At 43.4% G+C, this 25,161-nt stretch overlaps 1 protein-coding gene across 1 annotated transcript in view; it reads left to right on the forward strand.

The window, feature by feature from the left end:
- LOC130129083 (immunoglobulin-like and fibronectin type III domain-containing protein 1) overlaps positions 1 to 22,721 on the forward strand; it is a 38,134-nt gene extending 15,413 nt beyond the window's left edge. Inside the window, 14 exon segments of the mRNA XM_056298880.1 lie at positions 117 to 229; positions 8,155 to 8,271; positions 11,285 to 11,409; positions 12,943 to 13,084; positions 13,183 to 13,476; positions 15,258 to 15,554; positions 16,660 to 16,839; positions 16,954 to 17,082; positions 18,219 to 18,527; positions 18,955 to 19,040; positions 19,379 to 19,571; positions 21,904 to 22,200; positions 22,291 to 22,617; positions 22,717 to 22,721. Of these exon segments, the coding sequence (XP_056154855.1) occupies positions 117 to 229; positions 8,155 to 8,271; positions 11,285 to 11,409; positions 12,943 to 13,084; positions 13,183 to 13,476; positions 15,258 to 15,554; positions 16,660 to 16,839; positions 16,954 to 17,082; positions 18,219 to 18,527; positions 18,955 to 19,040; positions 19,379 to 19,571; positions 21,904 to 22,200; positions 22,291 to 22,617; positions 22,717 to 22,721 (2,614 nt within the window).
- The last annotated feature ends 2,440 nt before the right edge of the window (positions 22,722 to 25,161 follow it).

Raw genomic sequence — 25,161 nt, forward strand, 5'->3', positions numbered from 1 at the left:
CGTACACCCGTGAGTAGGTCAAGTTAAACACGTGACAGGACCTTCAAAATAATAACATCTTTCATTCATTACAGGTAGTCTCGCAACATTTAGCTTTGATTCTTCTTTCTGGTCAGCGGTGGCGGGTGGTTGGTTGCCTACTTCCTTCCGCGCTTCAGCCAGCCAGCGGCGGTGTACCGCTCTAAGGAATCCGACAAGAATGTTGAGCCAGACTTGTTCCGCCTTTCGCGTCAGCACCATTTCTCCATATCATCGCAAGAAATCAACAGTTTTGGTAGACTCTTCGTTCGGAGGGGGACCACAGGGGGGGGGGTCCAAACTAATTACATCTCCCCCTCTAAGATGATTTTCTAACCTGTATATCACCCCCCTTTTCACAAAAAAATAAAAAATCCCCCACAGTACACAAGTCCATACGCTTCACAAATCCAGCCGGATTGCTGGCTTGCTCACCCTGCCAGAGCGAGTAACATATGGTGTGGAAGTTGGCATTTCTGCTGTTCGGGACTCATCCGTGTTTCCATTCTCCCCTGGAGTGACATGGTCAGGATCCCTGCTGACAAAGGTGAGTGTTTTGGGTGTGGCCAACAGCTGGCGCCTGTTCCTTCCGTAACGTTCACCTTGAGCTGTCACCACTATGTAGGATCTGGGAGTGGAGCTCTGACTGTGAACAACTGCTGGCATTGTCCATGTTTTCTGTCCATCCAGTTTGGTGAGTACTGCGTCATCCGAGTTCAGTGGGTGCAGTGTCCGCACGCCGTTCCTGCGGTTGTAGTAGAAAGCCTGCCTCGATTTGGCTGCGGCGTCAGCGGTTTTGATCAGTTCCTCTTTAGGCCAGGCCGGTTTCAGGTTATGCTGCAATGTGGGTAAGGTGGTTCTGATTCTCCTACCCATGAGCAATTCCGCTGGACTGGCTCCAGTGGAAGAAGAGGGTGTAGCTCTGTATGTCAACAGGGCGAGGAGAGGGTCTTCCTGCCTTAATATGCTTTTGGCTATCTGAACAGCCCTCTCTGCCTGTCCATTACTCTGGGGGTAGTGTGGGCTTGAAGTCACATGGATGAAATCATAATCCTCACTGAACCTCCTCATCTCTTCTGAAACTAGCTGTGGCCCATTATCGCTAACTACAATTTCAGGGATACCAAAACGTGCAAATGTAGCCTTCAGCCTAGCTACAACCTGACTGCTAGTAGTTGTTGGTAGATTTAGGATCTCCAAAAACCTGGAATAATAGTCAAGACACTATCAAGTAGTTTTGCTTTTTGTACTCACACAGGTCTATGCCAACTTTCTGCCACGGTCTGGATGGGAGCTCACTTGACATTAAAGGCTCTTTTCTCTGTGTGTTCTTGTGTTCTCTGCAGAATTGACATTGCTGTATCTTTGTTGTAATGTGCTCTGTCATTTTGGGCCACCACACTGACTGGCTAGCTCTCTCTCTGCACTTAACTATCCCCTGGTGCCCGTCGTGTATTCTCTCTAAGATCACCTCCCTCATCTCTGTGGGAATGATGATACGACTGCCTCTGATGACTAAACCATCTACCTCAGATAACTCCCCTCTCACCTGATAAAAGTCTCTGACTGTCTCCAGCACTTTATCGACATACTCAGGCCAGCCGTGTCTGATGAAGCCCAACACTGTCTGGAGCTGCAGATCCCCATCCGTGCTCTGTTTTATCTCCTGCATCCTTTGAGGTGTGGCAGGCACCTGGCACACGATGGCATCAATGTGCGCTGCAACATCATCATGAGAAGCACCATCTCCGTAGCGCTGCTCTGGGCCTCTGGAGAGTGCGTCAGCCACAGCTAACGTTTTGCCTGGTGCGTATTCAGCCACTGCATTGAAACGCATCAGCCTCATTAACAGTCTCTGGCACCTAATGGGCACATTATCCAAGTCTTTGCTGTTCATGAGAGGCACTAGTGGTTTATGATCGGTGACAAGTCTGAAATTGTCAAGCCCAAACAAGTACTTCTCGAACCTTTCACATGCCCAGACGCTGGCTAAGCACTCTTTCTCGATCTGTGCGTACCTTGTCTCTGCGTCACTCAGCCGTCGGGAGCAGTAGGCCACGGGCTTCCAGTGTTCCCCGTGCTGCTGGAGCAGAACGCCCCCCAGCCCGTAGCTGCAGGCATCTGCTGACACCACCGTAGCCTTAGTGACGTCATAAAAGGTGAGTACCGGGGCGGTGGCGAGTGCTGCTTTAAGGTCTTGGAATGCTGTGTTCTGTGCAGGTCCCCACAGCCACTCTGTCGTTGCTTTAAGCAGTCCATAAAGCGGCTGACCTACAGTGGACAGCTCTGGGACGTATTTTGCCAAATAGTTCACCATCCCGAGGAACCTCTTGAGTTCCGTCACGTTCTGGGGCTGAGGAAAGTTCTCTATTCCGGCCACTTTGTCCGGGTCAGGTCTGATGCCTGCCTCGTCGATGATGTGACCAAGGAAGCGGACTTGTTTCTGTTTGAACTTGCATTTCGCTTGGTTCAGTTTGAGACCTGCTGTTTCAATGACCCCCAGCGCCTCTGCTAGGCGCCGGTCATGGATTTCCTCAGTCTCTCCATGTATAAGGATGTCATCCATGTACACCTCTGTGCCCTCTAGCCTGGTCAGAGTTTCCGCCATCTTTCTCTGGAAAATCTCTGGAGCACTCGTTATACCAAATGGAAGGCGGCTGAAAGCATACCTTCCAAATGGGGTGATGAAAGTGGTGAGCCCCCTGCTGTCTTCATGCAAGGGGATCTGGTAAAACCCACTTGCTGCATCCAACGTTGTGAAGAACTTCGACCCTGCGAGCCTTGGCATTATTTCCTCCATAGTGGGCAGCACGTATTTCTCACGTTTCACCGCTCGATTCAGCCTCCTGAGGTCAGCGCAGCAGCGAACCTCTTTCTTGTTCGGTTTCAGCACCGGCACCATAGTGGCGCACCATTCTGTGGGCTGAGTCACTTTTTCAATAATGCCCTCATTTTCCATGCGCTGCAGTTCTTTCTTAACCAGTGGTACAAGTGGCAGCGGTATCCGTCTGGCTGTATGCACCACGTATGGCTGGGCATCCTCCACCAGAGCTATTTTCACTGGGTCTGTTTTCAGCAGTCCACTTGAACCGAAAACTCCCCTGACCTCATCCATCCGCTTCACTAGACCCATCTCCACTGCCTCTGGACGACTCAGCAGACAGCTGCCTCTCCCCTTGATCACATACACTGGAAAGGAGTATTGTTTCTCCTTGTATTTGGTTGTGGCCTGAAACTGCCTATGCAGCTGATGTTTCCACCTGGGCTTATGAAGCATGTGTCAGGAGGTCCCAGTTTTATGTTTGGCTTCAGCTTTTTAAATGTCCCTTGGTTGATAACAGTAGCGTCAGCCCCGTGTCAATTTTAAAGGTTATTGGTACATCACTTATTGTTAAACTAACAGTCCAATCCTCTTGACTGCTCTCTTTGCCAACTTCTCCCAGAAAGTACAGATGTTTAACCTCTTCAGTGACTTCTCTCACCGCTTTAGAGTGACATACAACGCTCCCAATGTCCCTTTTTATGACACTTGTTGCACTTACTGTTCATTGCAGGACACTTCCGCTCATCGGTGTGCTGCGTCTTGCCGCACCTCCCGCATTCATCTACTTTGTTGGTTGCAGGACTGCCGCCACCATGACGCTGTCCGCCCTTTTTCTTTTGGCGTCCGTCCCGCCGTCGGACAACATTGACGTTAGCCAGGTGGGCCTCTGGTTGGTTAGCTTGGGAGGCTGAGCTGCTTTGTTATTGCCTCCGCCTGGCGCACTTGTTCAATGACTTTCACCAGAGTAAGGTCCGCTGTGAGCTGGAACTGACGGGAGAGCACTTTGTCTTTTATGCCCACTACCAGACGATCTCTGATATGTTCATCCCTCTTGTCCCCAAACTCACAGTGTTCAGACAGCTGATACAATGTCCGGATGTACATCTCCGCTGTTTCTCCTGGCGGCTGGCTACGTTGATAGAAGCACGCCCTCTCATGTATGATGTTACGGCGGGGAATAAAGTAGTCGTCGAACTTTTTCAGTACGATATCATAGTCCACTTTATCATCCTCCGCCGCGAAGTCAAACGAGCTGAATATCTTTTCAGCCTCGCTTCCCATTGCATAAATCAGCGAACTCACTTGAATCTCCCCGTCGTCTTTATCCAGCATTGTCGCGAGCCTGAAGCGCGAAAACCGTTGTTTCCACTCCGGCCATTCAACGGGGCAGTCAAACTTGAATTCACTCGGCGGATTAAACTTCGGCATGACCGCTCGTGTTCAGATACACAGACTATTCTGACACCATGTAATGTCCGTAGACGCCTTGTCTTACTGACATAAGAATAATTCAAGAATGAGCCGACTTCGTAGGTTCTTAACTGTGTAGCGTTTACTAGCGTTCATCCAACATACAACCTTCATAACATCCGCGTCTAACTTCCTGTATACGTCACACGCACTGCACGTACACCCGTGAGTAGGTCAAGTTAAACACGTGACAGGACCTTCAAAATAATAACATCTTTCATTCATTACAGGTAGTCTCGCAACATTTAGCTTTGATTCTTCTTTCTGGTTAGCGGTGGCGGGTGGTTGGTTGCCTACTTCCTTCCGCGCTTCAGCCAGCCAGCGGCGGTGTACCGCTCTAAGGAATCCGACTAGAATGTTGAGCCAGACTTGTTCCGCCTTTCGCGTCAGCGCCATTTCTCCATATCATCGCAAGAAATCAACAGTTTTGGTAGACTCTTCGTTCGGAGGGGGACCACAGGGGGGGGGGGGTCCAAACTCAGTGTTACGTTGGCCCCTCCCCAAAACCGCCTCCACTGGCAGCAGAAATAGGAAATCCCATCACTCTCTCAGGCATGTTTCTTTGTAATGGATAAGAACAGAGTCTGATGGGTGTTCATGTTCAGTTCACATCGAAATGAAGTATTTCTGATTTCATTGCGGCGCCACAGACCCAGTTGACCTGCGTGATTTTGACGGGGGTGAAGATTGTACCCAATCACAGACACTTTCAAAATGAGGATAAAGACAATGAACTAGAGAGAGTACAAGAATTTAAGTATCTTGCAATGGTTTTGGACCTTCAGCTAAGGTTTGACAATAAAAAGGTTAGGAAGAACTGTTAAGGACCAATCTTCAAACCTTCAGAACCTGCTCTGATATTTATGCCTGCAATGATTTTTCTTCATCTCTCATACTGCATACATAACCTCTTGGTCTGTTATCAGCCTCTGCCATCAAACTACTAACATTCCTTTATAATCAAGCTGTCAAAGTTCTGGCTAGGAAACCACTAAAATTTCACCGCTGCAATATTCTAAAGAAATATAATCTTCTCATTTTTGAGAATTTCATTAATTGCGCCAACCTCACACTTAAATTTAAATGTCTCCACCATCTAGCTCTATCCATTTTCAACACTTCCATAACTAGACTTCACTACATACTGCCACAAACACCTGAAATACATCAGAAAGAGACTGTAGGGTCAGATGCTGTAAGACTTCCTTTGCACAAACGGCATTCTCAATTAAAGGCACAACCTATTGGAATTCTCTACCTGCCACTTTAGAGCAGATTCAGAATTTTACAATGTTTTATACAGCAGTCAAGTCCTGGTTAAAACTGCAGAAGGACTGTCATCATGACACCAACTATCTGAGTACTTGTGTTCATTCTAAAAAGGTTTTGTCACAGAAAGTTGAATCAGTTCATCTGTACTGTTAGAAGACTAGACTAATACTTTATGTCTATCTCTGTACAGATGAAGTGGATTATTAAACCGTTATAAAGAATCGTACTGACTACCGAACTTCTGCTGGAGAAAAAATGCAGCCTCCGTTTATTCGGTTGTTTAGGGAAGAAAAAAAATGAACAGCGTCTCAGTGACGTAATCAATCCGCGCATGCAAGCGCAACACCGCCCACTTGTGGACAAACAAAGTCATCACTGACTGTAAACAAAATAATAGTACACAGTAACACAGAGTCATACAAATACACTGGTGTCATATCTCAACATGTACACAACGTTTATTGACAGATACGTTTCATCACTCATCTAAGTGACCTCTTCAGTCTAAACTGACTGCAGGTGTGCCCACCTTTATAAACAATACAGTGGCATAACGACCAAAACCAATGATTGGTTTGGTTTTATATGCAAATAGGTGTGACTATTAACTAGAGTTACAATGGCCATGTGAACTAGTCACAGAGGATTGGGGAATGTTTGCAATCACAGCATTGTAAGATGGCGACAGATGTACTCTTAGCCCCCCCACCCCCCCCCCCGGTTCAGGGGTGGTCGTTCCCTCTTCACATATAGATGGCCTCTTTAACTCCCCGTTCAAACCAGCATTCCTCCCTATCAAGGATGTGCACATCCTTACCCTTGAAAGAGTGTCCACTGGTCTGTAGATGGGTGTAGACTGTGGAGTCCTGGCCTGACGTATTTGCTCTCCTGTGTTGTGCCATTGTCTTGGCCAGTGTCTGTTTGGTTTCCCTGATGTACAAGTCATAGTCATGGTTACGGTCACGGTTATTGTCTGTTTGTGCCAGGGTCCCCCGGCAGGCAACAGGCATGGGCACAAGTCCATGAATACTGGGATGGCAACCAGCGTTTTACCTGCGCTCCCATCCATAGGGTTAGTGGTTGTGTCAGGAAGGGCATCCGACATAAAATTTTGTCAAATCAGTATGCAGATTGACAAGACCATACCGGATCGGTCGAGACTCAGGTTAATGAAGGACGCCATTGGTGCTGTGCTCTCACAGGGTACCGATGGAAACTATAAAATCCGCTGTGGTGACTCTTGAGAAACAGGGAACAAAGAAGAAGAAAGATTACTTTATGCACTGATTTTAGACTGTAACATATAATTTTAATGACTGCTTGAACTATCAATGCCCATCAAGGGACTGGTGTCGGAAACACTGAACACGGCTTCTGCTACTGTTAGTTTTCTGTACTTGTTCCTTACAAATTAGCTAATTAATAAAATAAATAAATGATAATTCAAGGTGCCCAAGGCAAGGCCAACAAGTTAATGGCAGAGTCCCTGGTAAGAGGCCATGTGAGATGCAGCTGATCATCTGGGATGATGATAATCTGTTTAAGATAATAAAAGATACCTAAATGCTTATCTCACCCTGCAACATACCCTATTTCTCTGACTTGTGTGTCTGTGATGGCTCGTAACAGTGCGTGTAGTTTATTTTTTCCTTATTTCATTCACTCATCTTGCTGCCAACAAACGTGTAAGATTTTTCATATATAATTCATGTTGGCTGTGAAATAATCACAGTCAGAACAGGTGATAGTCAGTCTCATTTTAAAAATAGACAAAAATAGAAGCAAGAATCTGTGTAATGTAGTCCATTCAGCATGTGAGCATAGAGAGCTTCACTTCTTGTGTTGTCCATTTAGATGACGTTAAACATGTCTTTTCTAATAATGTGGATCTTAGTGTTTGATATTTGACTCTTTTGTGTTTGTTCTAAAACAAAAACTACTCAATATTTGCTCAGGCAGCCCTCATCATGGCTATTTGTTGCCAATTTTAAATGTGTAGCACAGCTAATAATGTGTTGATTTTTAACTTGAGCCACTTAATTAACGCCTGGAATTGTTATTATTGCTATTCTACGGCTTCAACACAGACCTGAATGTGCCGAGCGATTGTGATGGAAATGAGGACTCAAATGATCCAACAAAACATGCACATTTTACAAAGGAAGACCAGCATCAAAGAAATAGATTCCTGAGTAAGAGAATACAATGCATTGATGCACAGCGTGCAGATATATTTCAACAGATGATGATTACACACTTGTTTTAAATACAATTCAAAAGCAGGAAAAACCTTGCTCCCTGAAGTAAATGTGTTTTTAATCCAGGTGTTTGGAGCATCAGAAACTTGTTAACCATCAGGCCCATTTGCAAGATTGTTCTGTCAGTTTATTAACCGACAAATGTATTTCCTATTTGCTTGCAAACCGCCCAATCTTTCCTTTATTTGCCTCAAATATGGTTCTTCTGACATCAAATTACCCTTGCACTAATGTTGCACAGGCTAAGAATGACATTTGAAAAAGAAATCACTGCAAGCTCAAGCTGATCAAGCTCATTTATTTGGATTTCAGATGACGGTGCAGATCCAAGTGCCCAAAGCGAGTGTGGAGGAATTGAAGATGACGTCGGTTATGCCAAACATTCAAAACCCAAACGGCATGGCCCGCTGGTGGAAGACTTACCAATTGGTAAGTGATCAAATAAGAGGCTTTGAGCGAATGAAAGGGCATCCGTGCTGAAATGTGGAATGTTTAATGAGGCAAATACACAAGCTTCTCCTGCCTGCATTCCTAATCTGTGCTGCAGTGGAGAACACCAACAAACACTGTGAATTTCAGCAGGCTGGCGCAGTATGCAGCACTTGTCTGGAAAACTGTACCTTTTCCTGTTACCGACTTTAAGACTATTCTCTACAAACAACCTTTGGTGACATTACCTCAGTAGAGCTCAATAAAGGTCACACATTATAATGACTAGCTGTAAATAGTGATTAGAGGCCACACACGACCTCCTACAAAACACTTGTTCACATTAGCAGACATCTCACCGTATTGCAATTTGTAAATCTACTACTACTACTACTTTCGGCTTCTCCTATTAGGGGTCGCCACAGCAGATCATCCATTTCTGTTTCTTCCTGTCCTCTGCATCTTCCTCTGTCACACCAGCCCCCTGCATGTCCTCTCTCACCACATCAATAAACCTCCTCTTTGGCCTTCCTCTTTTCCTCATCCCTGGCAGCTCCATATTCAGCATCCTTCTCCCAATATATTGGAATTTGTAAATAATTGTTAGTAATATCATTAAAAAACTGGGATATCAGTGGACATGTTAACATACTGAAGGATTGGTTGGGATATTTGACAAACTTCTCTGGCCACGGGAACAAGCCTGTTCCATGGGCCCCAAGTGGTCAGCCCTATGTTCCCACAGCCCAATGGTCCCACAGCCCTATGTTCCCACATTTCTAAGAATTTTTTTTTCACTGAAAATGTTGAAAATTAGGCCCTATGTTCCCACAGCCCTCTGTTCCCACAGCCCTATGTTCCCACATTTCTAAGATTTTTCTTATTTCTAAGATTTTTCTCAAAAGTGTTAGGGTTAGGTTTGTGGGAACGTAGGGCCTAATTTTGAAAAAAATCTTGGAAATGTGGGAACATAGAGCTGTGGGAACATAGGGCCTAATTTTGAAAAAAATCTTAGAAATGTTGGAACATAGGGCTGTGGGAACATAGGGCTGTGGGAATATAGGGCTGTGGGAACATAGGGCTGTGGAAATATAGGGCTGTGGGAACATAAGCATGCTCCCGGCCCAAATCCTCCCATCATACGGCTAACCTTAGCCTAACCTTAGCCAGCTTGCAATCTCGAAAGCAATTCCTCTTTTCCATTACAGTTTCAGTGTTCTCACAGATTGTGTTGGAGCTCCTAACAAGCTTTAACTTTGATTTCCAATGACTAACAATAAAACAAGGGACAACCCAGACATTGACTACTACAAGCTAGCTTGGGCGTTGTATTGACTACTGCTGTAGTTGGCCCTGTAATACCATAGCAATAACACTATGTCTAAGTCATCCACAACTGTGGCCAGTAAAATAGTTCTGACTAAATCTTTAGTAACTGGGACACTGAACTCTAACAATACACAAGTCTGGTTTTTGTTTGTTCAGTTGTAGTAGACCGACCCAAACCTTTTGGAGGCCTGTTGTATTTGAGCCAATCACCAGTCAAGAATCCAGACATGCTCATTGCTGTTACATTAGTCTTTAAAGGTACATCGGTCATTACTGTTACATGAATAATTACTGTTACATTAATCATTACTCTTAAATAAATAATTGTTGTTATACTAGTCATTACTGTGGCGGCACGGTGGTGCAGTGGTTAACACAGTCGCCTCACAGCAAGAAGGGCCTGGGTTCAAACCCGGGGGTTATCCAACCTTGGGGGTCATTCCAGGTCATCCTCTGTGTGAAATTTGCATGTTTTCCCCGTGTCTGCATGAGTTTCCTCCGGGTGCGCCGGTTTCCTCTCACAGTCCAAAGACATGTAGGTCAGGTGAATTGGACAGGACAGATAAATTGTCCCTAGGTGTGAATGTGTCGGCCATGTGATGGACTGGCAGCCTGTCCAGGGTGTCTCCCCACCTGCCGCCCAATGATTGTTGGGATAGGCTCCAGCATCCCGTGACCCTGATTGGGATAAGCGGCTTGGATAATGGATGGATGGATAATTAAAAACAACACTGAATCAGAATTTAGACCTGATATCTCTGAACCTGAAGGTTAAGTTTTGGCACAAAGTCCTAAATGGTTCAGGGGAGAGAGCAAGTCTTCTGTTCTGGACAGTCTAGTCTGGTAAATACTATTATATTAAGTTTAAAGGTTAAATTTAGACAATATAATCTGTATTAATGAGAAGGTTATTAAAATTTAAGCCATCTGCTAATTTTAACGTGTGTTGTGAGAGCTTGTAAGTGTCCCATTACTGATTTATTATTCACTATTAATAACTGTTCATTATAAAGTCTTACCATAAGCTGTAGTATTAAAATACTGATCACAGTTTGAACACTTTTATTAAGAGGACTCAGTATTATCCAGGTAGCACTTGGGCCAAAAAGCTGACGCTAAATGATGGAAATGTAATTAGATTAAGCGTAACAGCCTTGTAATCCCCAATGCCTGGACTGCCATACGTTTCCCCACACCTGATAATTTCACCTAAAAAGAACAACGGTAAATGCAAAACACTTAGAGCTGTGATAGGCCATCCATCATAAAAAAATTAAAAAAAAAACATTTCATTTTCTATTCAAAATGAAAAACAATACAAATGGCATGGGGGGAAAAGAAAGCATTGAGAGGGTGGATATTAATAGAAGTGATGGTGGACTATCACCGAGTGATTTAGAAATGTTGGAAGAGTAAATTGAAACTGTCTGAGACAAAATGGTTGGGGGGAGGACTGAAAATAAATGAGGAAATAAAGAGTGAAAACCTCTAAAAGAGGCGATAATATAGCTAATGCATGGATATAGAAATAGAGCAGTAGTATCTCACCATGCTGGAGTCGGTGTTAGAAAAATGCTTCTTCAATATCAATGCAACCAGTATTCATTTGCTTAGTTTGTCATTGCACTTGGATGTATAACTCCGCCATGTGTAGTCTCTGAATGCTTGTTGTGATGTACACCAGATCCGGGGGTCCAGTTCATCAGCGGACTTTCTGATGTGAACGCCGTCATCGGTGAGACTGCCGAAATAATGTGTAAGCTCAGCAGCGAAGACTGTGCAGGATCTTGGTTCAGAGATGGCAAGAAGGTCAGCCTTTCTGCACAACATCACCATTTCATGATTATGCAACGGGAAACTGATGAGTCAGATCACTGTTTAGCACGTTTCTCGAGTACATTTCAGTGTCTGAATTTTGCTCCTTGGTTTTGAGTGTGTCTGTAATGTCTCACGGGAGCTTGGTGTCTCAGATACCAATGGGTACAAAAAGGCTATTTCAAAAATAGTTCAAAAACTACTGTCATACTGCCACTTCCAAATTTCTGAAATGGAAAAACACGATCAAACATCAGACCCTAAACGCCAAAAATAGTGCCATTCTCCATTACTTCTGCATTATTGATTGATTTATTGATCACGCTTTATAATGAGTAGTTGTAAATAGTGCAATAGGTGTAATAGGGCACTTACATATCAATGCTTTATAATACCCTTGTGAACATTAGCAGACAACTTGAAAATATCAATAAATGCCTTATTAATTACATTACATTATAGTCATTTAACCGACGCTTTTATCCAAAGCGACTTACAATAAGTGCATTTAACGTAGGAAATCAGGAGAACTACTAGTCATCAGAGGTCATAAGTGCATCTAAACAAACATCTAAGAGCAAAACCAGTGCTAAAGTAAAAGCGCAAGAAAGAGATTTTTTTTAAAATAAGTGAATGCAATAAGTGCTAAGAGCAAGTAACAGGGTAGTAGTTCTTGAAGAGGTGAGTTTTCAACATGCGCCGAAAGATGGGCAGCGACTCTGCTGGCCTGACATCAGTGGGGAGTTCATTCCACCACTGTGGGGCCAGGACAGAAAAGAGCCGTGACCGGGTCGATCGGCAGCAGGGGCCTCTGAGCGACGGGGCAACCAGGCGTCCCAAGGCAGCAGAGCGAAGTGGTCGGGAAGGGGTGTAGGGCTTGACCATGGCCTGGAGATAGGAAGGAGCTGTTCCTTTCACTGCCCTGTAGGCTAGCACCAGAGTCTTAAACTGGATGCGAGCAGCTACTGGGAGCCAGTGTAGGGACATGAGAAGGGGAGTTGTGTGGGAGAACTTAGGGCGGTTGAACACCAGACGAGCTGCAGCTTTCTGAACAAGCTCCAGAGGTCTGATGGCCGACGCCAGGGATTGCTTGCGCCTTGTCTCTCCAGATACAACACTAATATGTCTTAGTGTTGTATCTGCAGTCTTCCTCTTTTTTTATTTAAACTTAACCTCTTCCCAATAGCACCGACCAGAACTTATCTAATTCCAATGATTTGACCAAACCACAACCATTTAGGACTTTGTGCCTAAAAAGTTTGTAATGTTATTATTAACACTTTTTTAACTGAGGATGGTTATTAATATATTTAAGCATCCTGTAATGTTAATCAATGTTCTAAGACCTTACAAGTGCCATATTTACACAATTATTAATCACTATATACAGCTAGGTATAAAGCATACGTATGTAGCCGATTTATTTGTGAGATTAATCACTATCATGATTTCCATCTTCACATCATTTTCATACTCATTGCCCTGCATGTAAGGTTACTGCCATTTGCCTGTCTCCTCCACTTTCAGTTATTGGCGGATGGTGACTTTGTCATGACTAAAGAAGGTGCGACACACAAGCTGCTAATCAGCAGCTGTAAGGAAGAGCACGCGGGGAAATATCGTTTTGAGGCAGATGGACGCAAAACTGAGGCAGTGATCAACGTAAAAGGTTCAGATTCAAACACTTCAGTAAATGGCTGCAAAATACGAAAAAAAGAGATGTTTTCCATGGCAGACACCTTGCATTCAAACCGAGCTCTTTTGCAGACCCCCCCAGGTTTAACCCTGATGACCTGAGCGCATTCATCAAGCCAGTGACAGTCAAGGTGGGGCAGAATGCGATCTTCAAGCTGCCCTTTGTCGGCCTTGAACCCATGAAGATCCAGTGGTACAGAGAAGGTGAAGAGCTCTTCGATGACAGTAACATTAAGATAGAGAAGACGACAGGCCACAGCCGGCTGCTCCTGAGCAAGTGCCAGCGGAGGAACACAGGCGAGATCAAGATCAAGCTGAAAAATGAACACGGATTGACGGAGGCTTTCTCACAGCTAGTAGTGTTAGGTACGTCAAACACAAGAGATGTAACTGGAAAAAAAATGGGGGAAAATCGGTGGTGCCATCAGAAAATGTTGAACGGGTTGGCCAAAGATGGGCCAGTTGATTTTTTTTTTTTTAATTTAGGGGCAGTACTGAAATTGTTCTGAAAATTTAGAGCATGTTGTTTACAACACAGCTGCAGCTATGTGCAACTGCAGAGTATAGTTGTGCACTTAAGAGGAGGAGACATAATTTGTTAAATCAATGCAAATGACTATTTAGATATAATAGAATAAAAAATCTGTTTGAAGCCATAGAGAATAGTTTCTATGTTTGCAGACAACTCTATGATGGAGTAATGATGGAGAATGGTGGAGTAATATCTGGAAAAAAGTTCACAGCCTATAAATGCAAGGTATCTTGTAAGAATTGTAGGAATGGGGCATCCAGGTAGTATAGCGGTCTATTCCGTTGCCTACCAACACGGGGATCGCTGTTTCGAATCCCCGTGTTACCTCCGGCTTGGTTGGGCGCCCCTACAGACACAATTGGCCATGTCTGCAGATGGGAAGCCGGGTGTGGGTGTGTGTCCTGGTCGCTGCATTAGCGCCTCCTCTAGTCGGTCGGGGCACCTGTTCAGGGGGTAGGGGGAACTGGGGGGAATAGCGTGATCCTCCCACGCGCTACATCCCTCTGGCAAAACTCCTCACTGTCAGGTGAAAAGAAGCGGCTAGCGACTCCCCATGTATCGGAGGAGGCATGTGGTAGAGTGCAGCCTCTCCCAGATCCACTGAGGGGGTGGAGCAAAGACCGGTAATTGGCCGGGTACAATTGGGGAGAAAAAGGGGGACATTAAAAAATAATAATAATAATAATTGTAGGAATGCTGATCTGAGACCAATGAGGCTATCATTATGAGGTGCTTATTGTCATGTCATCTGACCCCTAACACAGATATCAGCATCTATTTTTTTTTTTTACTTCATAAGGTGGGGTGTCAAAAAGGGGTGGACAAGTATTTATTGTAGATGGCCTCGGCCACCCATGCCCACCCCCCTAGATCTGCCCGTAGGGAAAATGATCATTGTGAAATTAAAGATACAATTTCTCAACATGTCTACAGTTTTAAAAAGTAGACACACATAAACGTTCAATGTAGGCATGGGCAAAAAGAATTGGACTCATAGACAACAAGTAGAAGACCCCACGCAGCACAGCTACAAATACCCCAGTGTTTACTGAAGTCATGTGATGTGAATTCTGCACCAATATGTTTGGCGTGTCGCCCTTCCCTATTCTAAGATCCTCAGATGCTAACTGCAGCATCACTGTTGTCTAATTAAGTGTAATCCATTTTTAGCACGCTGTGGTAACAATCAAGCCATTATTTCCAATACTATCTGGGGGGCATTCCCTTCAAATTGCCTTGCTGGACATATGTAGTTAGTGATGATCGCAGTTTCTAAATTTAATTTAAAACTATTGAAGTCACGGGATAACTTTACAAAATCATTCACACAAAGTATTTGTCAAAGAGCAAGTAATAGCTTGTTTCTGTTTTTGTTTTTTTTTTGCTGCTAGAATAAAAAAAAATCACTCGACTGCTCAGAAAGAACATCACAAATCCTTTAGCTTACACTGCTGCCTGCTACTGCAATCAGTGTCATCATTGCCACAACTGACTTTGCCATCATATTTCTATGATTATAATTAATGCTTTCTTTCTTTTTTTTGCTGTCTACTGCCTCTAGAACAAGCAAATAACGTTTTCATATTTTAACTAACCACTTTTTGTGGTTTTCCAGACAAACCAACTTCACCCCTTGGTCCTGCAGAAATAGTGGAGAGCTCTGCCAGTTATATTGAATTCAAATGGAGGCCTCCAAAAGACGACGGTGGCTCCCCCGTGATAAACTACATACTGGAGCGACAACAAGTGGGGAGAAACACCTGGAAGAAAATAGGGGAGACCCCAGATGTCCCCCGATATTGTGATACAGAAGTGGATCATGGCCGGAGATATTGCTACCGCATTCGAGCGGTAAATGCGGAGGGCGTGAGTGAAATGATGGAGACCGAGGACATTCAAGCCGGCACACTGGGTGAGCTGATGTGGAAAAAACAGATTCAGTATTGTCCCCTTGAGCTTGGATTGAATGCACCACTTACAAATCATTAGTATTTCCAGTGTACAGTGAAAAAATGAGAATACTTCCAAATTTCTATTTCTGATCTTTGTTTCCATCTGTATTACAACATATCCAATCTTACATTTACAACATGAAGAAGACCTATTTTAATGTGCTAACCTTTCATGTATTCTCCATATTACAGAATGAGATGCATCTAAAAGGAAACGTTGCTAGATAGTTAGCTAAATTATTCACTTTGATTCTACAACAACATGCCAACCCCAGCCTTGTTAACAGTGAGAGTTGTTCATGTCACTTTTTGTTTTGTTTTGTTTTTTTTTTGTTCCCATAAATACACTTCACAAGACTTCTGGTGAGGTACGGAAGTCTGTGAAATGCTCCGTTTAAAATTAGGGTGTTACAAGGCGGTGGCTAAGGAATCTTGGGTAGTTGTTAGGGTGTTGCTACATGTTTGCTAAGTTGTTAGTAGGTCATTGCTAGGGCTTACTGGGTGGTTGCTATGGGGTTACGAAATGGTTGCTAAGGTGTTACTAGGTGTTACTAACTCATTCTGATATGGCTAAAGAGAAGACTTTATCTAATGCTCCAACCTTTCATGTACAGACAGGATGTATCCTCCATATTACAGAATGAAATAAATCTAAAAGAGAACCTATGTTCTACAACAGCATGCCAGCGCAGAGCCTGGTCCTGTTTTCTGGGGGAGTTGTTCACGTTGCTATTTGTTATTTCCCTTTAAATGTATTTCACAGGACAGACACTGTCTGAGAGACAGAAATTCCATGATATGAAAATGCAAGGAAAGCTCAATCCAAGATAGATAGACAGACAGACAGACAGACAGACAGACAGGTAGATAGATAGATAGATAGATAGATAGATAGATAGATAGATAGATAGATAGATAGATAGATAGATAGGTAGACAATATGCATACAGAGACCACAGAAGTGCAAACATAAACAATGAATAAACATAAAATTTAGCAGATCTATAACAAATAACATAACACATTTCCGTATGTGCTCCCCCCCCTCCCCCTTCATTACTGCAGTGTTCCCTGGATCTCCAGCGCCTCCTAAAGTGGTCGGTGCCTCTAAAGACTGCATCAGCCTCTCCTGGTCCCCTCCCGTCAACACAGGAGGCTCCCGTGTCCTGGGCTACCATTTAGAGAAACGCAAGAAAGGGAGTAACCTTTGGACCAGTGTCAATCCCACTGGTGAACTAATAAATGGTAGACCATTTTTCTTTAGTACCTTTTCTTCTTTTATTTATTTTTTCACTGCCACCAACCTCTCTTCTTCGACAAATACTTATTGTAAAACTTGCCTTTTTTCAACTTCTTTAGAGAAAAAATATTCAGCAAAAGACATCATGGAAGGTATTGAATATGAGTTCAGAGTGGCGGCCATCAACACCTCAGGTGCCGGTGAATTTAGCAACCCTTCAGAGTTCGTTGTTGCGAGAGACCCGAAGAGTAAGTGATGTTTGCACCCGATTTTCACAGCAGTAATAAAATTGAACAAATCTAATTACAGAAAGGAATGATTAATATTTTAACCATCACGGAGAACCAATAGATTAGATATTTGTAAGGGGCAAGTACAGGAAATATTGACATTTGCATTTACAATGTTGATGTGTTGTACATGTGTGTATAGTCGAAGCTAATGTCCAACACAAGTCCCTTCGTGGGCATTAAAAGTGTATTTATTTGATGAAATTTACATTGTTCAAATCAAAAAATTGTGTATGAAATGAACAAAACAGACCATCAAAATAATTGGAAATAAATATTAAGGGGTATTGATACAAATGTGCCCTAATTTCAGCCTCAACTTAAAAATGTGAGGTTTGATTCCAGTTATGTGGCAAAGAATCTCAGAGATTTCCACCATGAATTGAAATCAGAGTTTGAACAAAAGAAGTCCTGCAATATCTTATGATGTTTTTCACGTGTTTGATTAGGTCTATGTATGATTTAAATGTGATTAAGTCTAGATATAAATAAGGAGAGGACTCAATTTCATTTTCAAGCATCTTCGTAAATTGGCCCCCCTCCTTATTTAGTGTTTGCATATCTAAAAATAAAATCAAGTAAATAAAGATTTAAGTAGGCACCTAGGTGGCATGGCAGTCTATTCCGTTGCCTACCAACACGGGGATCGCCGGTTTGAATCCGCGTGTTACCTCCGGCTTGGTCAGTCGTCCCTACCGACACAATTGGCCATGTCTGCAGGTGGGAAGCCGGATGTGGCTGTGTCCTGGTCGCCGCACTAGCGCCTCCTCTGGTCGGTCAGGGTGCCTGTTCGGGGGGGAGGGAGAACTGGGGGGAATAGCGTGATCCTCCCATGCGCTACATCCCCTTGGCGAAATTCCTCAGTGTCAGGTGAAGAGAAGCGGCTGGCGACTCCACATGTTTCGGAGGAGGCATGTGATAGTCTGCAGCCCTCCCCGGATCAGCAGAGGGGATGGAGCAGCAACCGGGACGGCTCAGAAGAGTGGGGTAGTTGGCCAAGTACAATTGGGGGAGGGGGGCGTTAAAAAAGTTTAAATGTATACTCACTGTAATACACCCCAAATGTAAAATGTACATTTTATTGTACACTGTAGAACCTCCGGGTATAGTGAGAGACTTGAAGGTGACAGACACGTCTTACACCCACTTGTCCCTGGCATGGACCAAACCTGAGGACAAACCTGGGATCCAGGATGAGGCCAAAGGATATTTCGTCGATGTTCGGCTGGCCGAGTGCTCTGAATGGTGCCGTTGTAACGTCAGCCCCATCATCGTGACGTTTTTCTCAGTGAAAGGCCTCAAGTCCATGGGCATGTACTGGGTCAGGGTGACTGCAACCAATGAGGGAGGAGACAGTTCTCCTGTCGAGCTGGACAACTACGTCCTCGTGATCCCTTCACCTGGTATGTCTGTGTGTTATTTCAGCCTCAACTGTATGCAGTAGGAAAGATTTTCTTTTTTTAAAAGAAGACATATAACCCCGTCCATCTCTATGAAGTCTTTTTTTCTTACCAAATGACCATCTCAAATGATCATTCTATGGTTGAAAGTATATTAGAGTAATTACCTCCAACCCTTGCACTCCTTTTTATTGGTTGCATGCATTTCAGGTCGTCGATAGACTGCTCCTATACCATAGGATGGGTTAAATGGAGAAAAAAAATTTCATTGTAATCTACAATGACAAAATAAAGCAACTTTCATTTCATTCACAAGTTTAAACATATTCTTCACTTCTTAATGTTCTTGATGACAGCCTTAGCTAAATTTGACCAAAATTTGCACAAATGTCTGTCTTCATGCTTTCTGTTCTCTGTAATTATGTTTCAGTGCGGCCACGATTCACAGACCGCAAGAAGAAGAGTTTCATGGTGGTGAGAGCAGGCAACTCTGTCAGGATCACAGTAAACTTTGAGGTATCATTCAACACTGGTAATTCACATTTCTGACCCATCGTAGACAGATTAGCAATTCAAACCTAGCACACCTAAACAGGGAACTCAACATCTGCCTGGAAGTCAAGAGGCCTGCCCTCGCACAAGAATAAGAATAAACAAGAATAAGAATAGGAATAATATTGCTTGCACAGCAGGATGTACATACACTGTATCACATATACTGTGCCATTCAGCATACGAGAAATCCAAGGTAGATATCAGACCTACAATACTAAATGTCGGGCATTTCTCATATACAAGTGCATTATTTTCAAATTCTTAAGATACTGCTAATGATCTAAGTATGTCATTCACAGGCCTCCCCGCGGCCTGACGTGATTTGGCAGAAAGACAACGTTCCTGTGACCAAGAGAGTTACCATCAGCAACTCTGACAGCTCATCTCAGCTGCTGATCCCCTCGTCTGAGCGGTCTGATTCAGGCATCTACTCCATTTTGGTGAAAAACATAGCTGGACAGGAGATGTTCAGTGTGGAGGTTAGGGTCACAGGTAACATGACATCTAGGCCTAATAATCTAAAAAAGAAAGAAACTGTAGCTTTTTTTTTTTACTACTTTACTAATCCCCGGGGAGAAATTCTTTCTCTGCATTTAACCCATCCTAGCTGTGTAGCTAGGAGCAGTGGGCAGATGCCATGCAGCACCCACGGACCAACTCCAGTTCGTCTTTCCATTGCCTGTGTCAGGGGCACAGAAAGGAGTATTAACCCTAACCTGCATGTCTTTTTGATGGTGGGAGGAAACTGGAGCACCCCGAGAAAACCCACTGCAGACACAGAGAACATGCAAACTCCATGCAAACTCCACACAGAGGATGACCTGGGATGAACCTCAAGGTTGGACAACTCTGGGATTTGAACCCAGGACCTTCTTGCTGTGAGGAAACAGCACTAACCACTGGACCACTGTGCCGCTTCATTAATGTTGGACCAAAATCAGTAATAAGATTTAACTTTTTATCTCTACAAACCAGGAATATGGCATATGCAACATTTTTTTTATTTGTTAATCACTTACCTTTATCCATAACTGTCTCAGTCTGTGCTCAATAATCCAGGTGTAGATAGAAGAACAACCGCTAACAAAGGGTAAACCAGTGGTGATTTCATATGTGGCGGGAGTGTCGTTAACAGTTGAGACGCGTATTTTCCAAACACCGCATTTCAGTTGCTTTCAAACCCTAAAACACCATGCACCAGAAATTGGTCCACCCGAAGGATCAGGGGCCTCATTCATCAGTCGTTGGTAGGTACGAATTTGTTCTTACACACCCATGGAATTTTTTAGCTCTCAAGATTGTCTGACAGGCAGCAGCAAAGCCCGATGGTTTATTTGTTATTTGCATCCCCCTAACATCTATTGTCTACCTCTTGAAACGAGCAATCACCCACACTTGCAAAGACATCAGTGTTAGTCAATTACTGTCTAAATTCAGGGGTTACCCAGGTTCTACACTGGTCTCTGAGACAAAGTTCAGGGCTAAAAAAATTCCATGGGTGTGTAAGAACAAATTTGTACCTACGGACAATTGATGAATGACACCCCAGTTCTCCTGGCACAAACATAGCAATATAGTGTACAGTGTTAAGTACCAGGAGGATTGCCGTGACTTGTACGCTGGGGGAAAAAAACAGATGCTGGCCAAGAGGACGGCACAACATAGAAGAGCTAACACGTCAGGCCAAGACTCCACAGTCTACACCTATCTACAGGCCAGTGGCCACTCTTTCAGGGATGAGGACGTGCACATCCTTGATAGGGAGGAACACAGTTTTGAATGGGCAGTCAAAGAGACCATCTGTGTGAAGAGGGAACAACCATCCCTGAAGGAGGCGGGGGGGGGGGGGTAAGAGTACATCTGTTGCCATCTTACAATGCTGTGGTTGCAAACATTCCCAAATCCTCTGTGAATAGTACACAAGGCCATTGTAACTCTACTTAATGATCAAGGCATTTACATATGAAATCAATCGGCAGTTTTGATCATTATGCCACTGTATTGTTTATAAGGGCGGGGATACCTGCAGTCAGCTGAGGCTGACGAAGTCACTTAGATGAGTGATGAAACGTTGCTCCAACTAAACTTCATTCAACTTTTCTGGGGTTTATCCGTAAACATCCTCAATTTTTTCAAGCACTGTGAGGGAGTGGTCTAGTCCTCATTAATATTTATGAGCTGACCTTTCAGTGAGGAGTACAAGCAAGGGTGGGTGGGGTTTGAGCTGATTGGCTATATGTAAATTAGTGTCTGATGACATAAGTATCAGAAAAAAAGATTGGCTGTCAGGCTGAACTTGAGGCGAGCTCTTTTAAAGAGAAAACAGAAAAACTGAGTTCAACCTTTTTATATATATTTTTTTCAGTAGAAACAGATAGAATAAACTGTATGATGATCAATGAAATGACTGATGTTAGAAAACATTTGTTTTAATTTCTGTCTGACTTTTAATTCTCTTTCATTTATTTACACATATGCTTGTACATGGCATCTGACATTTAACATATAAGAAAAACATATATGAATTGACGTAAGGTGTAAAGTGTCATCTCTTCACCAAGTAGGCAACAGAAGTAGAGGAATTAAGAAAGATAGGTTTATTTTGTGTAGAGAGATAAATTAAATCTAACAACCTCACAAATAGGAAAATTATGAACACAGTAGGTCTGTACTATACAATATTTACACCTGAGAATACTCCATTGGTAAGCAGCATTAAGGAATATACATACAGCTCTATGAAATACTGTCCTGAGTAAGTGCTGCTTGATGAACACTGAAGTGTCTTAAGGAATTAACAGGGACAAAAACAATCTGTGTACAGATGAACCAAAGCCCCCTGGACCAGTGGAGCTGGAGGAGAATGTCCCTGGCACAGTGACGGTGATTTGGGAGCCATCTCCTGATGAGAAGCGTGATGATCGCCTTCATTACACCGTCTCCAAACTGGACTCCACCAAACGCACCTGGAGCACAGTGGCCGACAGACTCTTCAACAACAAGTTCACCGTGTGTAACATCATGCAGGGAAGGGAGTATCACTTCCGGGTCTATGCCAAAAATGACATGGGCATATCTGCACCCTCCGAGTCACCAACCTGGGGAATGGAGAAAAAGAAAGGTCAAATTCTGTCCTATGCAAATCTTATGAGACTGCATAGCATAAATACAGTCTTGCAAAATTAGTTTTCTTACCTCTCTTCTCTTGCAGAAAAGTTTGTGGTGAACATACCGACCAAAAAGGACTGTGATTTGCGCTGTGCTCCGACCTTCCTTGTCCCCTTAAAACTTCACACTGCACCCAAAGGCTATGAGTGCTACATGAGCTGTGCTGTGAAGGGGAACCCCAAACCTCACATCACATGGTACCGCAACAACATAAGTCTCAACACCAATACAAACTACTACATCTCCAACATCTGCGGAGTTTGCTCCATGTTAATCCTCCGCGTGGGTCCCAAAGACATGGGGGAATATTCCGTCATGGCAGAGAATGCCCTGGGGAGAGCCGAATGCTCCACTATACTCAGTGTGAGAGGTGAGTCACAAAGAGATGTGTTTTCAATCAAAAACTAGATGGGGAAACAGTTTTCAGTTGAAGACTAATGTGCTGCCTTCTTTTTTTCTCCCTTCACAGAGTGAAGACTTGAGGAGTTGTATTTCTTTTGAGAGTCACCGTTTTACAATGCTTGAATTTAGATTTCAAAAATGCATGTTTGTGTTACTTGAAAGTCACTGACGGAACCAACCAAAAGAAGAGATACCATATTTTCTGATATATTACAAATAATTGATATAGATAAGAATTTAATTTTGTGCCTTAAGTACAAATAAATATTGCATTCCGGCTTCTAAAAAAAAAATCACTGGTGTGGTTCCAGTCCACAAAAGATTTAAATGAATGGTTTATGGAAAACCTACAGGGGGTTGTGGTTAGACTCACTGACATTGATAATGTTTTGTTGTGAATGCTATACCCATGGTGGCAGTTAAGCCATTTGACTGTCATACATGTCATACATTTACGAAGGTTTAGTTTTGTTTGTATTGTTGTTTGTATTTAGTTTTATGAGCAGAAAAATATGCATTTTATTGCATATTTATTGCAGCAGTTGAAACTTTACAAAATTAAAATCAGCACTTTACTTTAATGTGATGAACAGGATCCTTAATCACTGAGTTGTTTTGTATTGTAACTGTACCAACTTTATCTGTAACACAAGGCTGGAGTAACTTCTTACAGGCTCCTTCTTGCATGTGCACTTAAAATACCTTAACCATCACCATGTAAACACTGCCTCAAGTGGTAAAAACTGTAATAGGAAGAACAATTACCAACATTTGAGTAGCTAAGCAATGTTGTCCCTTCATAGGACAAAATAAGCTACATGATCACAGATGGTTGACACACTAAGATCTAATAAATATTTAACATTTTCTTGTCTATTTCGGTCAGAAATCAGAATCAGAAACACTTTGTCATTTCATTTCATTTCATGTTTCCCCCAGCCCACAGCAGTGCACCACAAAGACAAAAAAAAAACCAAACCCACACACATCCAAAAACCACATGAACCACAAGAACATACATATCCAAACCAACACACACCTCCAAACCAAAACAAAAAAAAATCACTGTCCAGGAGAACAAACGCCAACCAGGATGACTGTCGGAACTGCTGGTCTGCATGGGCTAGCAGCCAGCCCAGGCTGCCCCGCCTCCGCGTCTCGTTAGAACGCCCTCGGTGTCTCCTTTTCGGTCGCAGCTCCAGTCAGGGCCGTGGTCCTTAGGCCCACAGGATGCAGCAGACCATGCTCCCACAGCCAATCCAATGCTAGCTCTTTCAGCCAGACACCCTTAACACACTTCCCCACACTCCACACAATGATACTAAAAACACAGTCAAGGCTAGGCAAGCAGTCAGCTTAGCCTGCCCCGCTTCCGCGTCCTGTCAGATCACCCTCGGTGTTACCGAGGCACAGCTCTAGGCAGGGCCCTGGTCGCTGGGCCCACAGGACACAGCAGGCCAAGTTCTCCCAGTCGATCCAGCGCTAGCTCTCCCAGCCATCAAACGAAGACAATTTTAGACGCAGACACGAACAAAGACACTGCATGAACGACACTGGGTGAGGCCACCGCTAACATGAACCCGCACCGCCATCCTCTCACACCGGCACTGGGTCAGGCCACCACAAATGTGAACTCACGCTGCCATCTTCCCACACCGGACTTGCATACATGAAATGAAACAAAATTCCAATTCTCCCAGCCCACAGCGGTACAACACAAAGACAAAAACACATCCAAAAACTACACACACCCACACACACACACACACACACACACACACATGCACACAGTGTTGTGGAGTAACAGAATACATGTAACGCCGTTATGTATTTAGAATACAAAATATGAGTAATTGTATTCAAATACAGTTACAATTTAAATTTATGGTATTCAGAATAAAGTTAGATTCTTGAAATTAATGGATTAGTTATGTAACCCGGTGGTAAAGGAGTATTAGTGTAGAATGTAAAGAAATTCATTTAAATCCTTATAAACTCGGAAACTACGAGTCAAGTCCCTATTTCTGTTGTATTGACATTTACACATCCCATTTAAGAATGGGATGTGTATCGCTGATGCTATCACGCTGTCAGGAAGTGAACAATGTTCATTGTGGCCACATTTTTTTTGGACCATGCAGAGCAGAGAAGTCGAACAATTGCAGACCAGATGATGGCAAGGGTTTTGTGTACGCCATAAAGAGCTTTCAACCTGTGACAAGCTGCCACTGCCGTAATTATTGTATTTGGATTTATACAAATATTTGTTTTGTATTTCGAGCTGCATTGAATTAAAATGGCTGTTCCCTCCAAAAAAAACCCTCTCACACCCACAGAGCTAAAGTGGGATGTTGTGAACCCCTTACTCTTTTATCTATCCATATTTTTACTATAGGAATAAAGACCCTAAAATTATATTTGAATGTCTGTTGAGCTGGGGTGCGCAATCTTCTTGCATATGGGAAATAAGCAAAGCTTGACTCCGTTTTCTCTTCAGAGTCTAACATTAGGC

The sequence above is a fragment of the Lampris incognitus genome, chromosome 2, assembly GCF_029633865.1.
Source record: "Lampris incognitus isolate fLamInc1 chromosome 2, fLamInc1.hap2, whole genome shotgun sequence".
Lineage (NCBI taxonomy): Eukaryota > Metazoa > Chordata > Actinopteri > Lampriformes > Lampridae > Lampris > Lampris incognitus.